Raw genomic sequence first — 19760 nt, 5'->3', positions numbered from 1 at the left:
ATGGACACAAAACCAATGCAAGTCAGCGGTTACCACCAGTGTTCAGTAACCAACATTCTTCAAAATGTCTAACAACATTTTTCAAAACCATATTCATGTAACAGGTAACTATAATAGCCTAATTGTTTTATATTTGGCAGAATAGCTGCAGGACACACCAGCTTTCCTGTAGCTCAGTGGTAAGAGCATTGCGTTCGATCCCAGGGGATTACAAATACCTATGTATAAATGTATAGGATAGAGCAATGTAAGTCGCTTTGGATAAAAGCGTCTGCCAAATGCCTAAATGTAAATGTAAATGTAATATTGTTGAGCATTTTAGAGTTAGATTTTATCTGATCACTCATAATCTATTCAATTTTAAAAAGTCTCAGACATTTAAAATATGAAAGTGCAGCGAGCTTAATAAACACAACATTATTGTCCTTTGTTGTGGGTGCTCAATAGTTATAGTTATCTTTCTTGGTTTGAATGGCCTTTACACTTTCTTGCAAAATGAATTTACGATTGGCTTCTATAGTTGTCTTTGCTTGTAATGCAGAATAGGGAAAAAATATTTTACAGCAAAAAAAACTGCTCACGCTTTAAATGTGTTCACAAGCAGGAGACAGTTTCCATCAGTTTGCACATTTGAATTATATATCAACACGTACCTATTATGCATTGATTTATGCATTTTTAATCATCCACATTTTCACGTGAGCCCTTCTGTGAAGATTCATCAAAAGAAGAATGTGCGCGTGCATGTGCTAGGTGTGTGTGTTTAATGCTGTTAGCAGGCACCTTTGTTCTGGAATTGCCTAATCTGCACACACGCAGCAGCTTGATGTGGTGCACAATGCTGGTACACAGTTTGTTCATGAAGGCAGAAAAGAAAATCACATCCTATGCTAAAACAACCGTTCATTTTGGGTGCCAACGCTAGTGACTGCCGAGCAAGTCGTCGTCTTCCCCTCTTTTCTTTCTCTCACCCTCTCTAGACTTGTCTCATTTTGTTTCGTGTTGAACACCCAACATTAATGCTATTGGGTTTTAACTCAACATTGCCATCTACTGTTGCACGCTACTACACCAGTGGATCTCGTCTGGTGGGTCACTGCCAAAAATAGGTCACATTACTTTACTGTTAGAGCAGGTAAATCCAGTGCTAAATCCAGTAATACACTGCAACTGAGCGTATTATCACAAATAGCTACGGCAGCAAAATAAATGAGCCTATCGGCTGTTAAAATTGTGGAGAAAATGCTTTTCTTGTTCGTCAAAAGGCTGTGTGCCTAAACTCTAAAATGTTTTAATGCAAATGTTTTCTTTCACTAAATAGACGGGTTGCCTGCAGGGTAAAAAATAGTTTAGTACATTCATTTTAACACATTCAATTTACACAAATATATGTTAATATAAAACATTAATCTAATATAATAAAACTTACATTCATGCTTGTTTTAATCATTTATGATTCATTTTACATTTATACAAAACAAATATTTTTACCCTTTGTTGGGTTAGAGCTCAAATCTGTGTCCTCAAGTAAAACCAGCCAGCCAAAAATCTCTGATGCAAAACACACACTTGTAATGGAAAGCAAAAATCCAAAGAGAGCAAACATTGTCTGAGCTGCAGTTAATCTGTCTGGGTCTCGTCTGTACTAATTGTAATTCGCTGATTCGTTTTCTAATCATTTCATCGATTGCAAAATAAGCATTTAGTCTCTATCGGCGAGCACCATCGGAACAAAGAGGCAGATGAAGAGATAGCACGAAGGGCAGGAGGTTGAGCAAGATGACACACAGTAGAGAGCGAGGTGAAGGAGCAGATTGAAAAACACGGAGACGGGGAGAGAAAAGCTCTCACATTGTTTTCTCCAGACCGTCTGAAACAAATAAAATAGCTGACAGAGACGGCAGAGACTCGCAGAGTGTCAGCGCTTTCCTTTAACTGAGAGAGGGAAAGAGAGAGAGAGAGAGAGACCGTTTCTGTGCGCAGGCGGAGGGGAGATGGAATTTGACAGAAGAGAAAATTGATTTTCTGGGATGAGATTTAGGTGTGATAGGCAAGCAGAGGGAAGGTGAGGAGAGGGGCGGAGTCACTTACACTAACAGACAGTAGCATCCTGTGCATCAGGGCCACAAGATGCAGAGACAGTGAGAGAGAGAGAGAGAGAGAGAGAGAGGGTGAGACAGATAAAGTGGGACAAGACCACAAACCAAAAAATAAAACCATGCCACAGGCACGAAATTCATAAAAACATGCTACTTTTTTAGGTATCTTACATGTATTTGTGTAAAAACTGCTTATCGTGTGTATATGTACATACCTGCACATTCCCGCTATAGATGAAGAGATTAGCACCGGAGCTGAAGAAATGCAACAGAGTAACACAACTCCTCTATAAACTTAATTCACTTACAGCCTCCTCCTGTGGCTCTGACTACTGAAGCAGCACCGCTGCGGTCTCATCTGCCTCAGATGACTCACAATCTCACACAATATCAGCCCGTCTCTACTGCCACTGCGAAGAACAGTCGACGCAGACACACAGGAGCGAGAGATAAAGAAGCAGATCCAGCAATCAGCCAGAGACATTACACAGAGCTTCTTCCCTCCCGCGGCACCTCTGGAGTTAGGCAGACTAAGCGCTCTCCTTTCTTCTCCTGCCGATAAAAGTTTCCAGGCAGAAGCAGAAAGGACCCGGGTCGGGAAGAGATTCAGCTGACAAACCGCACACGGGCCTCTGAGCAAGCGAACCAAAATAAGCTACGCAGGCAGGGAAAGCACAACAGCCCAGAAAACAAAGAGGAAAGAAATCCATTCGCTTTTCAGCTGTCACTCAGACAGATGCCGAATCACGCCAGCTGCACATGAAAGGAGCAAATGTTGTGTGAGTTCTGGTGGGTCTTGAATCTGCGTTTGTTAACTTTTTTCGAACCTGGGCAAGTAAATCCTGGAGACGTGGGTCTCGTCGAATGATTTATTTCTTTATTGGCTGTACATCACTTTTTTTACGGCTCTTGTGATTAACGGTATGAATAAAGCACACACAGTACAGTCGAGTTGTGTAATTTTGTTGAATTACCAATTAGATTTGTAATTCATTCCTGAATGCCTGCAGGAGTGCATTTTGTAACACTTTCTGTGAATTTTGTATTTATAGAAAACAAATGTATAATGCCTTAAACATTTAATGGATTTTATCTTTAAATATTATTATTAGATTATGAGGTTCTCAGCTGGTTTCGGTTTAAAAGCAAGGCTTTACATCATGACAACCCATCAATATAGATATAAAATGTAATCAAATGAAACAGTATTAGAGTATGTTATACATTATCAAAAACATCACAAACCTTATGAGTTTGATTTGTAAATATTAAATTAAGTGAGAGCTAGGGATGTCACAATATTATTAATATTGTGTACGTCTCAATATTATCATGGTCACATGACTGTGTGAAATGATAGGTCTTTCAGGGCCTAACATAGAGAATGTTAGAAAAATGTATAGATGATACCTTTGACAAGGTCCAACTGGTGAAATTATTATAATTTATAAAAGGTATTTTTAGGTCATTTGACCCATCTTATACTAGAACTCATACCTCTATGCAACAGTTATGATTAGAGGATAGAGAAAAGAGGATGCTTACGGCACGTTTCCAAGTCATCATTTGTTATTTTAAATATTACTATAAATATCGCACCGTGGACGTTATCATACAGTGAGATTTTGGTATTGTTACATCCCTAGTGACAACATGTGTGCACTCTTCAGCTGTTATAGTTCCTGATACACTCCAATTTTAATAATATTATTTATGCACTGAAAAATATACTTTATTTCTGTCTTCTAAGGCAAAGATGTTGAGCATTTTTACATTTAGTTGTTAGTGTTAGACCTATTAACAATTTTCATTCTACCGTAACTGTCACACAGTTTTAGCAACATACAGGACAGTCCTGCTTCCCATTCAACCTGTTATTCACAATATGTTCTTGATCTTTGGAGTAGTGTTCATCATACTCTTTAAAAGTTTACTTTATTATTATAATTTTAACTTTTATAATGTTGTTATATGTTGTCATGTGTTGGTGTTTCTTGGTGTTTGTTGGATCAGTGTGAATCAGCCCTAAGAAACAGCTTTTCAACAGTTGATATATATTTGTACTAAACACACACATGCTTTTATGACGTATATCAGCCTGAAGATCAGATACATTTCTTATGAGTGACAGATGGCCTGTCAGTCAGTCAACATCAATCAGTCATGCAATCAATAAAAATGACTCGACTGCCTGCATTTTTAGAGACAAAATAAACCACTTCATCTTAATGCCTCTTCTTGTCTCTACTGGGTTTACCAGATCAATATCGTTTTGGTTTTAGCATTTTGTTTCAATTTAAATCGTTGTGCTCTCCTCGTGAATGCCGTAGTCCCTCACAATAAAGCAAAGCTGCATTTGCATCTCAAACCTTTTTTTCCTTTCCTGTCTACCTTTCTTCTCCCATATGTCTGCACTGTTTACACTTCTCTTCTTTCTTTTCTTTTCTGTCTTTCTTTCTCTCTCAGCCATGAATCTGTTGGGGCTAAACTGGCAGCTGAAACCAGTGGTTGGTCCCTTGCTCAACAACGGCTTGGGAGCCGGGCTGCCCAGCAACAGTGACGTAGCAACAGCGCCCTCTGGAGGCAGAGGTGAGCAGCACAGCCTCACAGCACGCTGCAGTCGTCTTTTTAATGAGGTCGTGGGGATTGTGACAGCATAACACACGCAGAGGTTGTGCTGAAACCTCCACTGCGCCGTATATCAATTTGTTTCAAGCTTGTACTCATTTTGATTTGTGTTTAGTAATTTGCTTCTTGGTCGGGCACCGAGGTCCCTTCACGCAGCACATTTATGCCCACACACTCTTTGACTGTTTTCATGACCGACAAGGGACATTATTCTCTGGGCTTCATTTCTGCAGCTGTCTGACAAGTCATAAGAAACCAAGTTACATTGTGATTAGGTAGAGAAGCAAGTCATTGTGCATTGGTGGAGTTGGGAAGGTGACTATTTTTTATAAATAGCATAAAAATTATATAAAACCATTATTATAAACGTTTATTATGTGGCATTGATGCCACGTTGACTTTATTTGGTGCACCTGTTATACAATGCAGTTTTTAATTGAAAACAAAAAACTTTGAATGCGTTTTAGCTGTTCGTTTAGACGGAAACTGCATTTTGGGGGACTGAAAGCGCAAACATTTGAAAACGGGTCTCAACGTGCAACTTTTTGATAACGCCGCCGTTTTCCTTTCCATGTAAAATGCCAGAGGGAAGTTCCAGAAAACGATGACGTCACACGCATGCGTATAGCCAAAACCATATGCCGGCTTCCCGTACTGTGAGCTCTCGCTGCTCGTCTATATATTAACGTTTCCTGAGCAAAATGTGTATTTTCTGCACCAATAAGACCAGCGGTGATGCACTTTTTACATTCGCCAGACAGTAATCACACATCTACGTCGTCTCAATGGTATTAAAAATCACTTTATATCTGTTTCCTGTAACCGTGTAAATGCAGACCATTTTGATAACGCTGTCATGTGTACGTGAAACTTTATTAAATTCTAGTAGTGTTGATCATTTTTTTCCTTTTTTGTTTAGATTGTGGGTCTGTATTAGATGTTAGACTTCCTCCGTAACACATTAAAGCACGCAATTCTCGGTAGAATTAAAATGGATCACACAGATCATATCACCGATGGAGTGACTCGCACAAATCAGATAACTTCTCACGCTGCGAAGATAGCGGCTCTTAGCTGTATATATCAAATAGAATTGGGGATCTTAGCACGTGTCACCAAAAAAATTGAACGCCTGACAGTTAGTTAATAATTCTACGTATGTTGCCTTTAATCATTTTATACTGGGGGTTGAACTAGCCAGTTTCCCACTGGAATCTACTCCCTTTGAAGCAAAATACACATAAAGCTCAACATCAGAGAGATGTAGATTTCAGCAGCAACATAGGAGCATTAAAAGAGCAAATGCTATATATCTGGTTTGGTGTTGATGAATGGGTACTTGAGCTGCTATACTGCACATTTGGGTATTTCGTGCATACCCCAGAAACGGCACGAGTGATTGTAATATATTCTGAGGAGATCCTTGCAGTTCAATCTCTGCACAAATCTAATCTCACAGAATTAGCACCTCCTCATAACCCACTGATAACACCGATGTCTCCAGACACACCAGTGAGGATCAAATCAAACTCTTGAACATTGCAAGCACACATTCTCAGATTCACATACAATCCTTTGTCCGTTCAACCATCTCTCGCACACTTACGTATTCGCAGGAAGTGGCCTACAAACAAATCCTGTCTGTTTTCCCCATTTCCCGCTCAGTGCTGTGTAGGAATGTCTTCCTCTGTGATTACATGTAGATTATATGGAGTGATAGTTTTCTGCGTTTGTGGGTGCGTCAGTACTAGGGAAAGATCGTGGGTTTTGAAAATGCTCTTCAGCTCAAGTGCTCCAATCTCAAACCCTCAGCATGGTCATGTCAGCTTTCCTTCCAGCTACACTTGAGGCCTCATTTATAAAATGTTGCGTAGAAACCGTCATACATTTGATTTTACGATAATTTCTTAAAGTGCGTATGTGTGATTCATAGAACGAATGTACACACAGCGAAAATGTGTATGCCACTCAAACAGATGTGAAATCTATAAATCGCAAGTGATCGTGGAATTGCGCGCAGCTGAACCGTTTCAGATTTCCGTCTTTTAATGATGTTTGAATGATGTCACTGATATATGAGAGAGCACCTGTCAACGTCCAAATCCTAAACATGCGGCCGGAAAGGTACAAAGAGTTTTCCACGTCAAAGACCGTATTGATAAATATGTTTTTTGCGTATGCATGCTTTACGATCACATCTGTGCGTACACACGTTTTACAAATGAGGCATCTGCTCTCTCTCTTTCTCATATAAACACATAATTTATTCTAAATAACTGTGAGATTTCATTAATCATATGCTGACATGCCACAATAAGGCTATCAGGCATAAATACACATAATAAGAGTCGTGTTGTTGCCTTGTCTGGTTATTTTATTCTTTCCCGTCATCTTTTACGGAGTCTTTGTGTCTATCTGTTGTTATTGTTCGCCATTGTGTTGAGACGCTCTTATCTGAGCTTTTGTGGTGTGATTTGTTGGTCTGATCTGTGAAATGATTCGGCGGGCAGCTCGCGTTAGCTTATGATTGGCTCAGTCGGATTCTGTTTTGGTACTTGATGCTGTGGTTAGACACTCAAATTCATGTGCCCTCTATCTCCACATTCTGTTTCCCCACGCGAAATGAAGCCGAACTGTTGCTTCAGCACAAGTCTGATCGCTCGCTCCCTTAGGAAATTCTTATCCGCCCTCCTCCGCTTGCTATTTTCCATCCGTAGTTTCTCTTCTTCTTGGCCTGACTGTTTTGTATTAATGAGAGTAGCTATTTCATCTCCTGTTGCTGCTGCTCTGTCCTGATTGTGTTTTCATTGTTCTTTATAGCCTCACCATTTTTCACAGGTTTTCTCCATCGGCTGCGGTCTCCAGTGTAGATCTGACCTGATTATATGGAGCTGTGTGTTCACGTGTGTGTGTGTATGTGAATCTGTTGCTCGCCACCTCCATTTACACCGGGCCGTCGCCGCCAGCTATAAGTAAGAGATAGGGAGAATTTTAAAAGAAGGGAGGGATAGAGTGAGAAGGAGAGGAACCATGGATCTTCAGTTAAATGAAAAGTGGATAACAGCTTGTGCGATTATGTTGGTAAACAGGATGGTGGTGTTGACATGCGGTATGAGCCGGAGCCCGAGGGTGGAGAATACACGAAATCTCACAATAGAAGAGATTTTGTCCTTTAGTTTGAGAGACCATAAACAGGAGAGAGAGAGAGAGAGAGAGCAGTGGGGAAAGTATAAAATCAACAGGTTTTCCAAACTATTAAAATTAACTTTCTTAAGATTTCAATGGTCCTAATGTTACATCAGTAGATGCTACATTAAGTTTGATGTCAATGAAAACATGACTGTTGGGTGTATACTCCCAAATGTTTTGTTATTTTTTAACCCAGCATGCATCAAAAAGGCCAAAAATTTAATTGCCACATGCTTTGTTGTTTTAACCAAAAATGTTGGTCTGTTTTAACCTATTGTTGGGTCAAATAATAATTTTCTGGGTTCATTTGACCCAACTGTTGGGTTCGTTCCCTTTTGACCCAACGTCGGTGTGAAAAGAACCCGGCATTAGACAGACGGTCCTTTCAGTTTGTACTGTTGTATATCCTGCTGTGGATGGTCCAGTTGATGAAACATTGAAAACAAATCTTTTCAGAATAATTCAAGTGGACATAAAAGATGCATTTTAAAAATATGACAGTGTCTTATTTAAAGGCCTGAACATCTATTCCTCACAGTGTGATTTCATTTGAATGAACATTGCGTCCACTTAAAGATACATGTTTTTTTAGATAGCATATTGGTTTCTGGGGTTTCTAAAGCACAAGCTTATAAATCGTTTTCTAAAGAACTGTATAAATAAAAAGTCAGTCTATCTGAATCATCATTTTTGGTGTCAACATAAAATCAGTATTCACCATGTTTACTATTGTAGTCCTATTGACCCTGATTGTGTTTTGTCTTGTCATGCATGATACAAAAAGTAATTGTTTGTCTTTCTAATCTGTCATTAAAACGTGGTATTTCTCAACTTTTTGGTAACATGACCAATTCCACTTATAGAACCTTTCCCGAAGTATCAAAACTTTCTCAGACCTTTTTATGATCTATTCAGTTCCCAGTGCATTAAATAAAATTCTATTGAATGTTTTTATCAAACATCTGATTACATTGTAAGTCTCCCTAGAAAAACTTTAATACCAAAGAGGTGGCGTATAAGGCCTCACAGACATTTAAACATTTAAAACACGTGTTCCTGCAGAGCTCAGCTTGTTCCACCCTGACTCTGAACAAACCACCATTAACTTTTCATCTTTGTAACGTATTCTTTAGTTCTTTCGCCGGCCTCATTGTAAAAAGCACACTCAGATATTCAACAAAGAAAACCTTATTCTCTCTCTCTCCGGCTCTCTCCTGTCTGCCGTGATACGCTCCCAGCTTTCTTCACGCTGGATGGATACGGTGAGGTTATGGGCAAAAGGAAACAACATTTGTGTTTTTCAGCCTTCATCAGATGGCAGGCTATGATAAGTGTCACCCGGAGAGAAAGCATATTTGCACTGCCTCCTTTTGTTTTCTATTTTCAAAGCGACTACTTCTGAATCTATAAACAAGGGCCAGTTGCAACACAGCGGAGGTGAGAGATTGATTTTGGTCTCATGCTTTCCTCTCTTTCTCAGGGCCCTGGGCAGCTCGTAACAGCAGCATAGATACGGGAAGTTTGGAGGTGGGCAGACGTGTGACCCAGGAGGTGCCACCGGGGGTGTTTTGGAGGTCTCTGCTGCATCTCAACCAGCCTCAGTTTCTCAAGTTCAACATCTCCTTGGGCAAGGATGCCCTGTTTGGGGTATACATCCGCAAGGGACTGCCTCCGTCCCATGCACAGGTGTGTGCGCCCGCCCCATTTCGAAAGAGCCCGCTCTGTGATGTTCTTTTGGAAAAATCATCTTTCATCACAAGCGCGGATCAATCAGTCATTGCAAAAACATTTTAGAAGTCAGCAGGTGTTCGATAAAATCATTTTTAGAGCTTCAAAGTATCTGTGTGTTTGATATATATGAACACTGTCAAACCACTTGAAATGCCTGTAAACCATTTTTCTTCTCTTTCTATGTATCTCTTTCTGAAGTATGACTATATGGAGCGTCTGGATGGAAAGGAGAAATGGAGTGTAGTGGAGTCTCCCCGTGAGAGGCGCAGTATTCAGACCGTGGTTCTGAATGAGGCGATATTTGTACAGTATCTGGACCCTGGCACATGGCATCTGGCTTTTTACAACGACGGCAAGGAGAAGGAATCGGTCTCTTTTAGCACAGCTGTACTGGGTCAGTTACTCGGATTCACACTGCTTATTCCCTACTAAAAGGGAAAGGTCACCCAAAAAATGTTTTTCTCATTTACTCACCCTCACGTCATTCCAAACCCGTATGACTTTATTTAATCGGCATGATACAAAAAAATAGGGCTATCAAAAGATGAATTGCGATTAATCGCATCCAGAATAAAAGTTTGTGATAACAACATATACAGTATGTCTATGTACTGTGCATATTAATTACATACATACACATGTATACATATTTAGGAAATACTTACTGTATATATTTTGAAGGACGCTTAAGCCCCCATTGACTTCTATTGTATGGACACAAACCACAGCGTCATTTCTTGAAATATCTACTTTTGTGTTTTACATAAGAAAGAGGAATATGCAGGGTGAATAAATGCTGTCAGAATTTTTTTTCGTTTTTGCTTTCATACACACTTGCTATATTATTGAAGCGCATTTTTATACTGAACGCAAGGCTATAAATTCAGATGCATAACATATAGGAATACAGAAGATCGTACAGTAACTGTATACTAGGGAGAACATTGTGGTTTGAGACACTCATAAAGTATCTTAAAGCTCAATGTCCTATCCAAAGCTATTTTTACAATCCAAAATAAATATATTTACACAGATTTACGATTGCACATTCAAATATTGCATACAGGAGTTCTCGGTTCATTAGTTCATAAAGAAAAAGAAAAAATGGGTTAATCTGTTTTGATTGAAAAGAATATATATACTCTTTTTACCAGTCACCACGAATGAATTAATGAAATGAAGGATATCTATTAATGCAGAATTATTTAAAATCATATGATTATTCTCTTGAAATGAATGAAGCACCTTTTGGCTTTGTTCTATGAATATCACATGCATGAATTCTAGGAATAGGTGGTGGCTCGCCAATTAACCTTGTGCTAATCTACTGTGATATGGCCTAGTTTTACTGCCGTGATAATACTCATGGCTAATGAAATGACGTGTGACGCTGTTTGAATTGGTTGTATCAATAATGACCAGAGCCTGCAGGCTTCCCACAGAGAAACTGAGAGACAGCGAGAGAGGGTGAGGGAGGAAGGCAACAGCGGAGGAGAAGATAACATGAGAGTTTGGTTCTCTGACGCTTGCTGTGGTTGTTATAGCTGTCATTACCATCAAAGAGGCCTTTTTTAGAAATGTTTCGTTTCTTTCACAGACTCTGTGCAGGAGTGTCCCCGAAACTGTCATGGTAACGGAGAGTGTGTGTCAGGAGTGTGTCACTGTTTCCCTGGTTTCCATGGAATGGACTGCTCGAAAGGTACGAGACACTCCAATTACACCCCACTCTCTGTTATACAGCGAGAGAGAGAAAGAGAGCTTCACTGCTGGAAAACAACTTAAACTAGACTAAACTGGTCTCGTCTGGCTGGTCTGTTTGCTGGTTTAGGAGGGGTTTCTTTGACTTCTTAGTTGCCTCGACCCAGAAGGGAGCTAGACCCGTGTAAACCAGTTAACCTGGGTAGACTGGGTTAGGTTTTTTTAAGGAGGGAAAAAAATCCATACAATATGTCACACTGGACAACAAAACCAGTCATGATGGTCAATTTGTCGAAATTGAGACTTATAGATCATTTGAAAGCTGAATAAATAAGCTTTCCATTGATGTATGGTTTGTTAGGATAGGACAATATCTGGCCGTTTTAACACATCTATCGGCTTACCGCTGTAATGACATTGTGAAGAGTAGAAAAAGCTGAAAGCAGAAGTTTTAAGCTTTACATAAATAGCAAACTTGATAGGGTTATTCCCAAAGAGAGGGCAGCAGCAAGTTAGTAGACGTGTTTCCGGACAGTTTTGTTCCCGATTTTGCTGCATCAACAAAGTTTTGATGTATTTACGGTAGGAAATTAAAAAATATCTTCATGCAACTTGATCTTTATTTAATCTCCTAATGATTCTTGGCATAACAGAAAATTCAATCATTTTGACCAACACAATATACTGTTGGCTATTGCACCGCATATACCCGTGCTACATATGACTGGTTTTGTGGTCCAGGGTCACATATTAATAGTAGAAAAATCTAAAGGAATATTTTAACTAGGGTGGGCATGGACGAGTGGATTGCAAATGAGCTCCAGACACATTGACACACGAGGGTGACGCTCTTCTCCTAAACATCAGTAATGCTTCAGATTACAGTGTACCAAATCATTAAAGGTGCCTTAAACTATACAGTTATGGTATGTATGACCTACTATTCTAAACAACAACCTTTTGGGAGAAAGTTAGCGTGAACAAACTACAATATTTGTAATACCTATGTACCCATAAATAGAAGCTACTGTGGATATGTAACTACAGGATATTTTATTATTTAGACAAACAGGAAATATGGTGCTACAAACTCACAGAAAGCTTAAGAGTACAGACAGGTCCAAAGACATGAGGGTAAGAACACATAGATAGAGAGAGGAGAGCTAAGGGGAAACAGCACTGAATTGTTCCCAGTGTGGCGGCAGCGGTGGGATTCTGAGAGCTGAACACATCAAAGATGTGTTAATCTAACAGTCCCAGCGGCTCTTATAGCCCAAGAGTCCAGATACCCGGCGGACCAGTGTGTGTGTGCGACCTAGCTATACATTCAGGGACAAACTGATGAAAACATTTGCAACCTTTTACAAACATCTTCTGTTTGAATGAAAACATGTTTTGATATAATCTTATTATTACTCCATGAATTTGTTCACACTTTACATTTACATTTAGTCATTTAGCAGACGCTTCTATCCAAAGCGACTTACAAGTTGGGTAAACAATGGAAGCAATTGGGTCAAACATTAGAACAACAAAAAGCATAAGAGCAATAAAAACATGCCTCACAAAGCCTACTACAGTGTACACAGCCAAGTTTAATTTATCTAAGCATATTTTTTTATTAGATATTGTAGAAAAGATATAGAAATCAGAAACGATCAGTCAGGTGCATTTTATGTCTCATCAAGGTGCGGTTTAGTTCAGATAGAAAATTGTGTATTACTGGCAGTCTCTCTTTCTCTCTCTCTCTCTTACTTTTTCTCCCTATTTCAGAGGCCTAAGGATGATGAATGACATCTCATACAAACCAATATCTCCCATTGTTCACCTGGGAAGCTTAATGATTAATAGTTTCGTTACCTCAGCGTTAAATTACATTTTCTTCTATTACAGTTTTCTCCAACCTATCACAGCTGTCCGCTAGTGCTGACCCTGTGGGTTAGATTCTGTATACATTAAAGGGACCCATGCATAGCATACATAAGGGCTAAGAGTGGTCGAATATAATCTTAAAGGTCTTTTAATGCCATTTCGTATGCGTCACATGCAAATGTAAGCAGCTCATCACATTCTCTCTGTTTCCTCCGAAGCGGCGTGTCCGGTGCTCTGCAGTGGAAACGGTCAGTATGATAAGGGATCGTGTATCTGCTATAGTGGATGGAAAGGTCCAGAATGTGATGTTCCCGTCAGCCAGTGTATCGACCCGCAGTGTGGTGGTCATGGCACGTGCACAGAGGGCACGTGTGTCTGCTCCCTGGGCTACAAAGGAGAGAGCTGCGCTGAGGGTGAGTGTGTGTGAGACAGTGCAGCTTTGTGTAGACATTTTTGATGTTTTAATAATACCCTTTGTGGTTGTAATTGCTATATTTTGTCCCTGGGGCTATTTACTGTAAAAACACAAACAAACACATATTAAGACTGTTGATTTTTGGGATGCAGTGCAAGTCTTTACTTTGGCCTGCATTTGATAGGAATGGGAGTTACCCTGGCAGGGTGGTTTGTGACTGTTATATACATGATCAGATGATCACACATTGTTTGGTTGTGTATGTGTGCGTGGTCTGTACAAATAAAAATAAATAATAAACCCAGTACAAATAAGATTAATATAATTTGATAAAAGGACTAATAAACAATATACAGTAAATGTTTACGACTTCATTTGTGAAAATAATCTGTGTGCAAAAAAAATCTGTTTGTTATGTGCAAATTCTATTGCAGTAATATAAACGTCAAAATTTGCTGGAGCATAATTAAATGGATTGTAATCCGCTTGTTTAAGCATTAATAATTGTGCTTACAAAACGTGAAATGCTTTCTATAATTAAATTCTCAGGACTTTTTATCTGGAAATGACTTGCTTGCGCGCAAACTTCAGAATTCAATGTTAAACACCTCGCCAGTGTTTTTACATCAACTCTGTATCACTTAAAAGATCCGTAAGGGAGCATTAGTGAAGCTGAACAAGTCTTTCATACAGACTGTCTCCCCATTCTCTTGTTGGACTTAACAGCCTTCCACAAAAACACCTCCCAGATAAGAGGAAAGGCCGGAAAATATATTGATTCAGGTGTTGAGAACAATGGCTTCAGTCTTGATTCATTTTCTGTGCTCTGTAAAGTTCAGCAGCTTTTAGGAAAGTGACTGACGGTGAGGGAGATGGGAGAAACCCAGAAGAATCCCAGGTGTCTGAAGATGCAAAGGGAGGAGACAAAAAAAGAATAAAGACAGAAGACAAACGCTGAAGGCAAAGAGAACACAAAGAGAGAAAAAGCGTACAAACATAGAAATAAGTTGAAGGAAAGAAGTGTTTTAGAAAGACAAGAGAAATTGGCAGAGATAAAAGAATAAGCTGCAGTGACAGCTAAACAAACAAACAAATAAAACAACAAACTCTTTGCATATTAATTTTGTCTAATCTTAAATTTGCAATCTAGTCAATAATAAAGTTCATATAGATATTTTGAAACAGTTCACCCAAAACTAATAACAAAAAAAATATGTTGACTTTGTGTTGTTGAGAATTTTATTGATGCTGTTTTTTACACACAGTCATAACATAAAATACACATTTTGAGGCGCCAATGGTCCTGCGGGCCACAATAAACATCCACACCTTCCACCCCATATAGCTTCAGCCCTGGGAGTCAATAGAGAGACCCTCCATGACACAAAACATGTGTGTGTGTGTGTGTGTTAAAAGAGAAAGATCATTTTAATCAGGCATGAGTCAAGCCATCTCAGAACACAAGGTCAGCACTTCTGCTTTTTTCATTTTTTCCTGCCGTTCTACGATTTGTCAAATCAGATATTCATCACAGCAGAGTCACTCTAACAATTTACCTGAAGTGCCGGTGACACAAAAATCGATATCCGTGACGTGCCGTTTCTGCAGCATAAACAGAAGTTGACGCGAATGACTTTATGCGCGTGCTGGGAAGGGTTCCGACGGTTCTGGCCGAGGGTGACTGAGAGTGGGGTGTCAGGCGGGCCGCCTCAGGGCCGAGTAATTTGTCAAATGGCTTTCTCGCGCTTTCCCGGGCCAGATCTCTCCTTCGCACGGCGGTCAATATCAATTTTTTCGAAGCGTCCCGGAACATACGGGTCAAAGTCAAAAAGAGGACCGGTGGAAAGGGGAGGCAGAGAGAGATGCTGAGAAAATGAGGGGGGTGGGTGGTTGAGAGGTGAGTGTGAAAGGCTCTAGACAGGGAGCTGCCATTCTCACACCACCAAGTGGGATATTGATTTGTTATGTGCAGATGAAAGATAGTATGTGCTTGGCTTTTTTAATCCTTCTGCACACAGTAACAGTATGAATCTGGGTATCTTTTTAAGCTGTTACATCTCAAAGACTACTTGCAATACATTCCTAGCTATGTGCGCAAATATGTGTCTTTATTATTAATATTCGTAACAAAAAAATCCATCAAACATGACTTCTTGTTTACAGTTGACTGCCTGGATCCGACCTGCTCCAATAACGGGATCTGTGTGAATGGAGAGTGCCACTGTAAGCCGGGCTGGGGCGGACCCAATTGTGAGCTGCCCAGAGCTCAGTGCCCGGATCAGTGCCACGGTCATGGGGCTTTTATCCCTGACACAGGCCTATGTAGCTGCGACCCCAACTGGATGGGCCCTGACTGTTCTGTTGGTCAGTCTACACATTAAACTGAATCACTGGAATACATAAAATATTGTATAAATCTTTTTAACATGTGCTTGCTCTCTCTTTCAGAGGTTTGCTCGGTCGACTGTGGGACGCATGGCGTGTGCATGGGCGGTTCGTGCCGTTGTGAGGAGGGATGGACGGGGGCAGCGTGTGATCTGCGCGTGTGTAACCCACTCTGCGTGAAGCACGGCACCTGTAAGGATGGAAAGTGCGAGTGCGAGCAGGGCTGGAACGGAGAACACTGCACCATGGGTAGGCAAACATCCAATCTTGATCCAGGCACTGATCTTCCTTCCCCATACATCTGCCATAACACCAAATGCATCGATAATGTGCCTGATCTACTTCTAATATTCTCATAAATGTTATGCTATTGTGTCCAAGAGAGGGTGTTTCTAATCCAGGAATGTCTTAAAGTCCCCCTGTAATCGATAATTTGAACCCTTAAAACTCAACTGTTGACAATCAAAATAACATTTAAATGTTTTTTTATTGTAAAAATAATTTGTCGTGCCTTGAATGTAACTCTACACCTCAGTTTCATTAAGTATATGCAGATCCAGAATATGCAAATTAGCCCCGCCTCCACTTCATCGCACTTGGCATTTCCAGGCGCTGCTAAACCTAAAAGTGAAACTGAGACCTGACACAGCAGAGCAGTGATTATTTTATCCCAAATCTATGCACCATCTTTCCATAATTATGCCTCAAACTGCTGATCCATGTGGTCATATGTGTTAAATTGATGTGATCGGTTAAAGGTTTGTGGCATTGTGAACCGAAGCAGTCAAACTGCTTTTTTATTAAGAAAATACTCAGCAATGGTTTAAAATGATAGACTTGGAATTTGTTTATCGTAAAGCACAATAAAAACAACAAACAAACATATAAATAACACAAACACATTATTTTCACCACAGGACGTCTTCAAACTACTTTTTATCAACTATCATTGCTGAGGGAGTTGGTTTGAGGTAATCATGTGTGGGTTAGGATCTCGAAACAGATTTTTTTGCAGTTGTCTTTGGGTAGTGGTTGTAGGTTTAGGTTATGGTTGGCATCATTTGTGGCTTATAGCAGAATGCTTATAGAGTTGCTGAATAGACAAACCTTGGTTAAGGTGATTTTTTCTGTACTGATCCATCATTATAGGGTGTATTTTAAATTAGATTAGATATTTTGAGATTAAAATCTCTTTATAGAATCACATACAGAAAGGTTTAGAGTTCAACTGATAATATGCATGAGTCCAATTAGACGATGTAAATTTAAGAGCATGACTGCGGCCCCTACATTTACATTAAGCTACATTTACATATTTACACTAACTGATCTTAGTTAATCACCTCAAAAATACACCTGTTGGTTTATATTAAAAGCACATTTATGTGCAGACTATATTTAGCTAGTTCGAGATCTGTTGTTGTGGTATTACATTAAGTCATTTAAAAAACACTTTCATCCAAATTGACTTACATATGAAGATCATTATTTGCAATTTCTCACTGCCAAGTTCTAAGAGTAAGCCAGAACAAAAAAGAAAGAAATGCTTTCATTTAGATTTTTTTTAAACTAATAAATAGGAAGAGCTTGTATTGTGATATTATAGATGTCAACATCAGATATTACTTCAAACACATAAACCAGAGCCGAAGGGCATTAAATATTGTTTGGAGCCTTAATATAGTTAGAGGAAGTTCTTAGTTTTATTATTTAATTCTTTATATTTTATTCCTTAAATGACTTACGTCTTTAAATGTATTAAAAGTTTACCTCTCGATGTGTTACTATTAACTTCAGGGAACTATTGAGAGGCTCCATGAACAGCCATTGCTGTGAAAAAAACTGGCCAATTGGAGTCAACGGAGTTGACGCGACTCTCTCTCTCAACGGCTCTGACAAAACCAGCATTTTTAAAAAATCTGAGCATCTATCGCTGACCTACAAAACCTATGGACCAACAACGGTGAATCAAATGCGAGTGAGGTTGTCCCGAGAGGAACGCTGACTTTTTTTCGAAAAACAGAAAGCACACAGACTTCAACATGTATGCATCCAACACACCAAAGCATACCTGAGTAGAGCCAACCGCAAACTCCCTTAAAGTCATGTGACATGCATGCTGCCATCTTTGCTGACAGGAAATAATGCCAGGCCAGCCATCCACAAATATAATAAATGTATATTCAAACGTATTCTATAACCATCGAAAGTAAAAAGATGCTGTCTGCCCCCTGTCATCCCCAGCCACACTCATCCCAGCATCGCTGTTTAGGAAAGCGTAGGAGATGATGATGTCACAAACAGGTATGAGGACGTGTGTGTGTGGGGGGTTATTGAGGTGATCCTGTGAGCAGATTGAGAATAGACTTAGTCGCGTTTGATCACGCCTCTGACGGCGACGGCAGGTGTGTGGGATGCTGGGTAATGAACAGTCCTCGTGAAGGAGCGGCAGCTGATGAAAGGTGGATGTGTCTCCACCCTGCGCAGTCACACTTCTGTTTGGCCTTGAGTTCTCCATCTCAAAAATAGACTCAGAAGCTGAGTTTTCTTGTCTCTCATCATCTGTGAATGTGCGTGTCTGTGTGAGCATGTTTGTCTGTCTGTCACTCCAAAGATGACACAAGCGACAAAGACTACGGCATGCATAAAGAGCTCTGCCTTTAATCCTTTTCCCCGATGTGCGCCAAGACTGGAAGTCTGTCTGGTTATTGTCATCTAACCCTCTCTGTAGACAAAAAGCCTTTTAAACGGCTTCCATCTTTTTTTAGTTTTCATCTTTTGTTGCTCAGAAGTTTTCTGTTTTAATATGACTGATTCAAATGAAGAAAAAACTGCCAAGGTGTATAAATGTGTCTGTCTGTTGTGACACCTTTTTTGTTCCCTCTGCATGTCCTCTCTGATGCAGACTTGTGGGATGGGAGTATTGAAGGTATTGTACCTCGTCGTACTGTGACTAGTGCTAGTTGAACTTTAGTCTGGTTGTGAGCAATCCCCCTGATAGCTTTGCTGCATAGAGACTGTGTGCTTCTGTTTGTAGAGTAGCCGTGGTGGAGTAGAATGTCATGCTGTGTAGATTCATAGTGCTAGTCTGTGTTTCCAAACATCTGTGTTGAGTATTCTTGTTGTCAGACGTCTCTCTAACTAGAACTCCACAACTGCACCAAAGATGTCTGATATCTGTGCCATCTGGCATTTTGGTACCCCAACCTGGAACCTTTTGAATACCAGCTTCTAATAATAACATAAGTAAAAATGTGTTCATACACGATTATTAATAGCATGTTTTCACTCGATTTTTACAGTAAACACTGCTTTGTGTCCAAATCTCAGTAAAAAAAAATAATCAAAGCATTAAGTCAGCAAATAGAGCAATAATATTGGCTGGGAACTGGCAGGCTCCTTCCTTTTACCTGTGATCATTTCTGTGATTGTATGAAAGCATGCTGCAGATGAACAGAATACAGTATTTATGTGCACATGGCCAGGGCTGGAATTTGTTTGTGCCGTTTTATTGCCATAGAACCATAGCACCATAACCTTATTACAGACACAATCCACCTGGACCAATGTGAGGTTAAGTGCCGCGCTCAAGGGCACAATGCCAATGGCTCTTGACCGGCTCTTAGCGAGGATTGGAACCTGCAAACCTGCAGTTAATAGCCTTGAGCTTTAACCATTACAATACACCACCCCAATTCCCATAAACTGCTCTTGGCTGGGGCAAGAATGTGAGGATAAGTATG

The 19760-nt window shown here is 39.9% G+C and overlaps 1 protein-coding gene across 3 annotated transcripts in view; it reads left to right on the top strand.

Moving 5' to 3' along the window:
• Window positions 1-19760, top strand: part of tenm2a (teneurin transmembrane protein 2a) — a 514782-nt gene that overhangs the window by 467840 nt on the left and 27182 nt on the right. For 2 of the 3 annotated variants that reach the window (XM_056769445.1, XM_056769447.1), the window contains 7 exons: window positions 9397-9602; window positions 9846-10041; window positions 11245-11346; window positions 13436-13630; window positions 15796-15996; window positions 16081-16266; window positions 18923-18946. In XM_056769445.1, the coding sequence (XP_056625423.1) occupies window positions 9397-9602; window positions 9846-10041; window positions 11245-11346; window positions 13436-13630; window positions 15796-15996; window positions 16081-16266; window positions 18923-18946 (1110 nt within the window). The remainder of the gene's footprint in view (window positions 1-9396; window positions 9603-9845; window positions 10042-11244; window positions 11347-13435; window positions 13631-15795; window positions 15997-16080; window positions 16267-18922; window positions 18947-19760) is intronic. The other variant, XM_056769446.1, reaches the window with a different exon arrangement.

The sequence above is a fragment of the Triplophysa dalaica genome, chromosome 16 (assembly GCF_015846415.1).
Source record: "Triplophysa dalaica isolate WHDGS20190420 chromosome 16, ASM1584641v1, whole genome shotgun sequence".
Classification (NCBI taxonomy): Eukaryota; Metazoa; Chordata; class Actinopteri; order Cypriniformes; family Nemacheilidae; genus Triplophysa; species Triplophysa dalaica.
The sequence above is the reverse complement of the archived record's forward strand: the minus strand, read 5'-3'. Positions and strand labels throughout refer to the sequence as shown.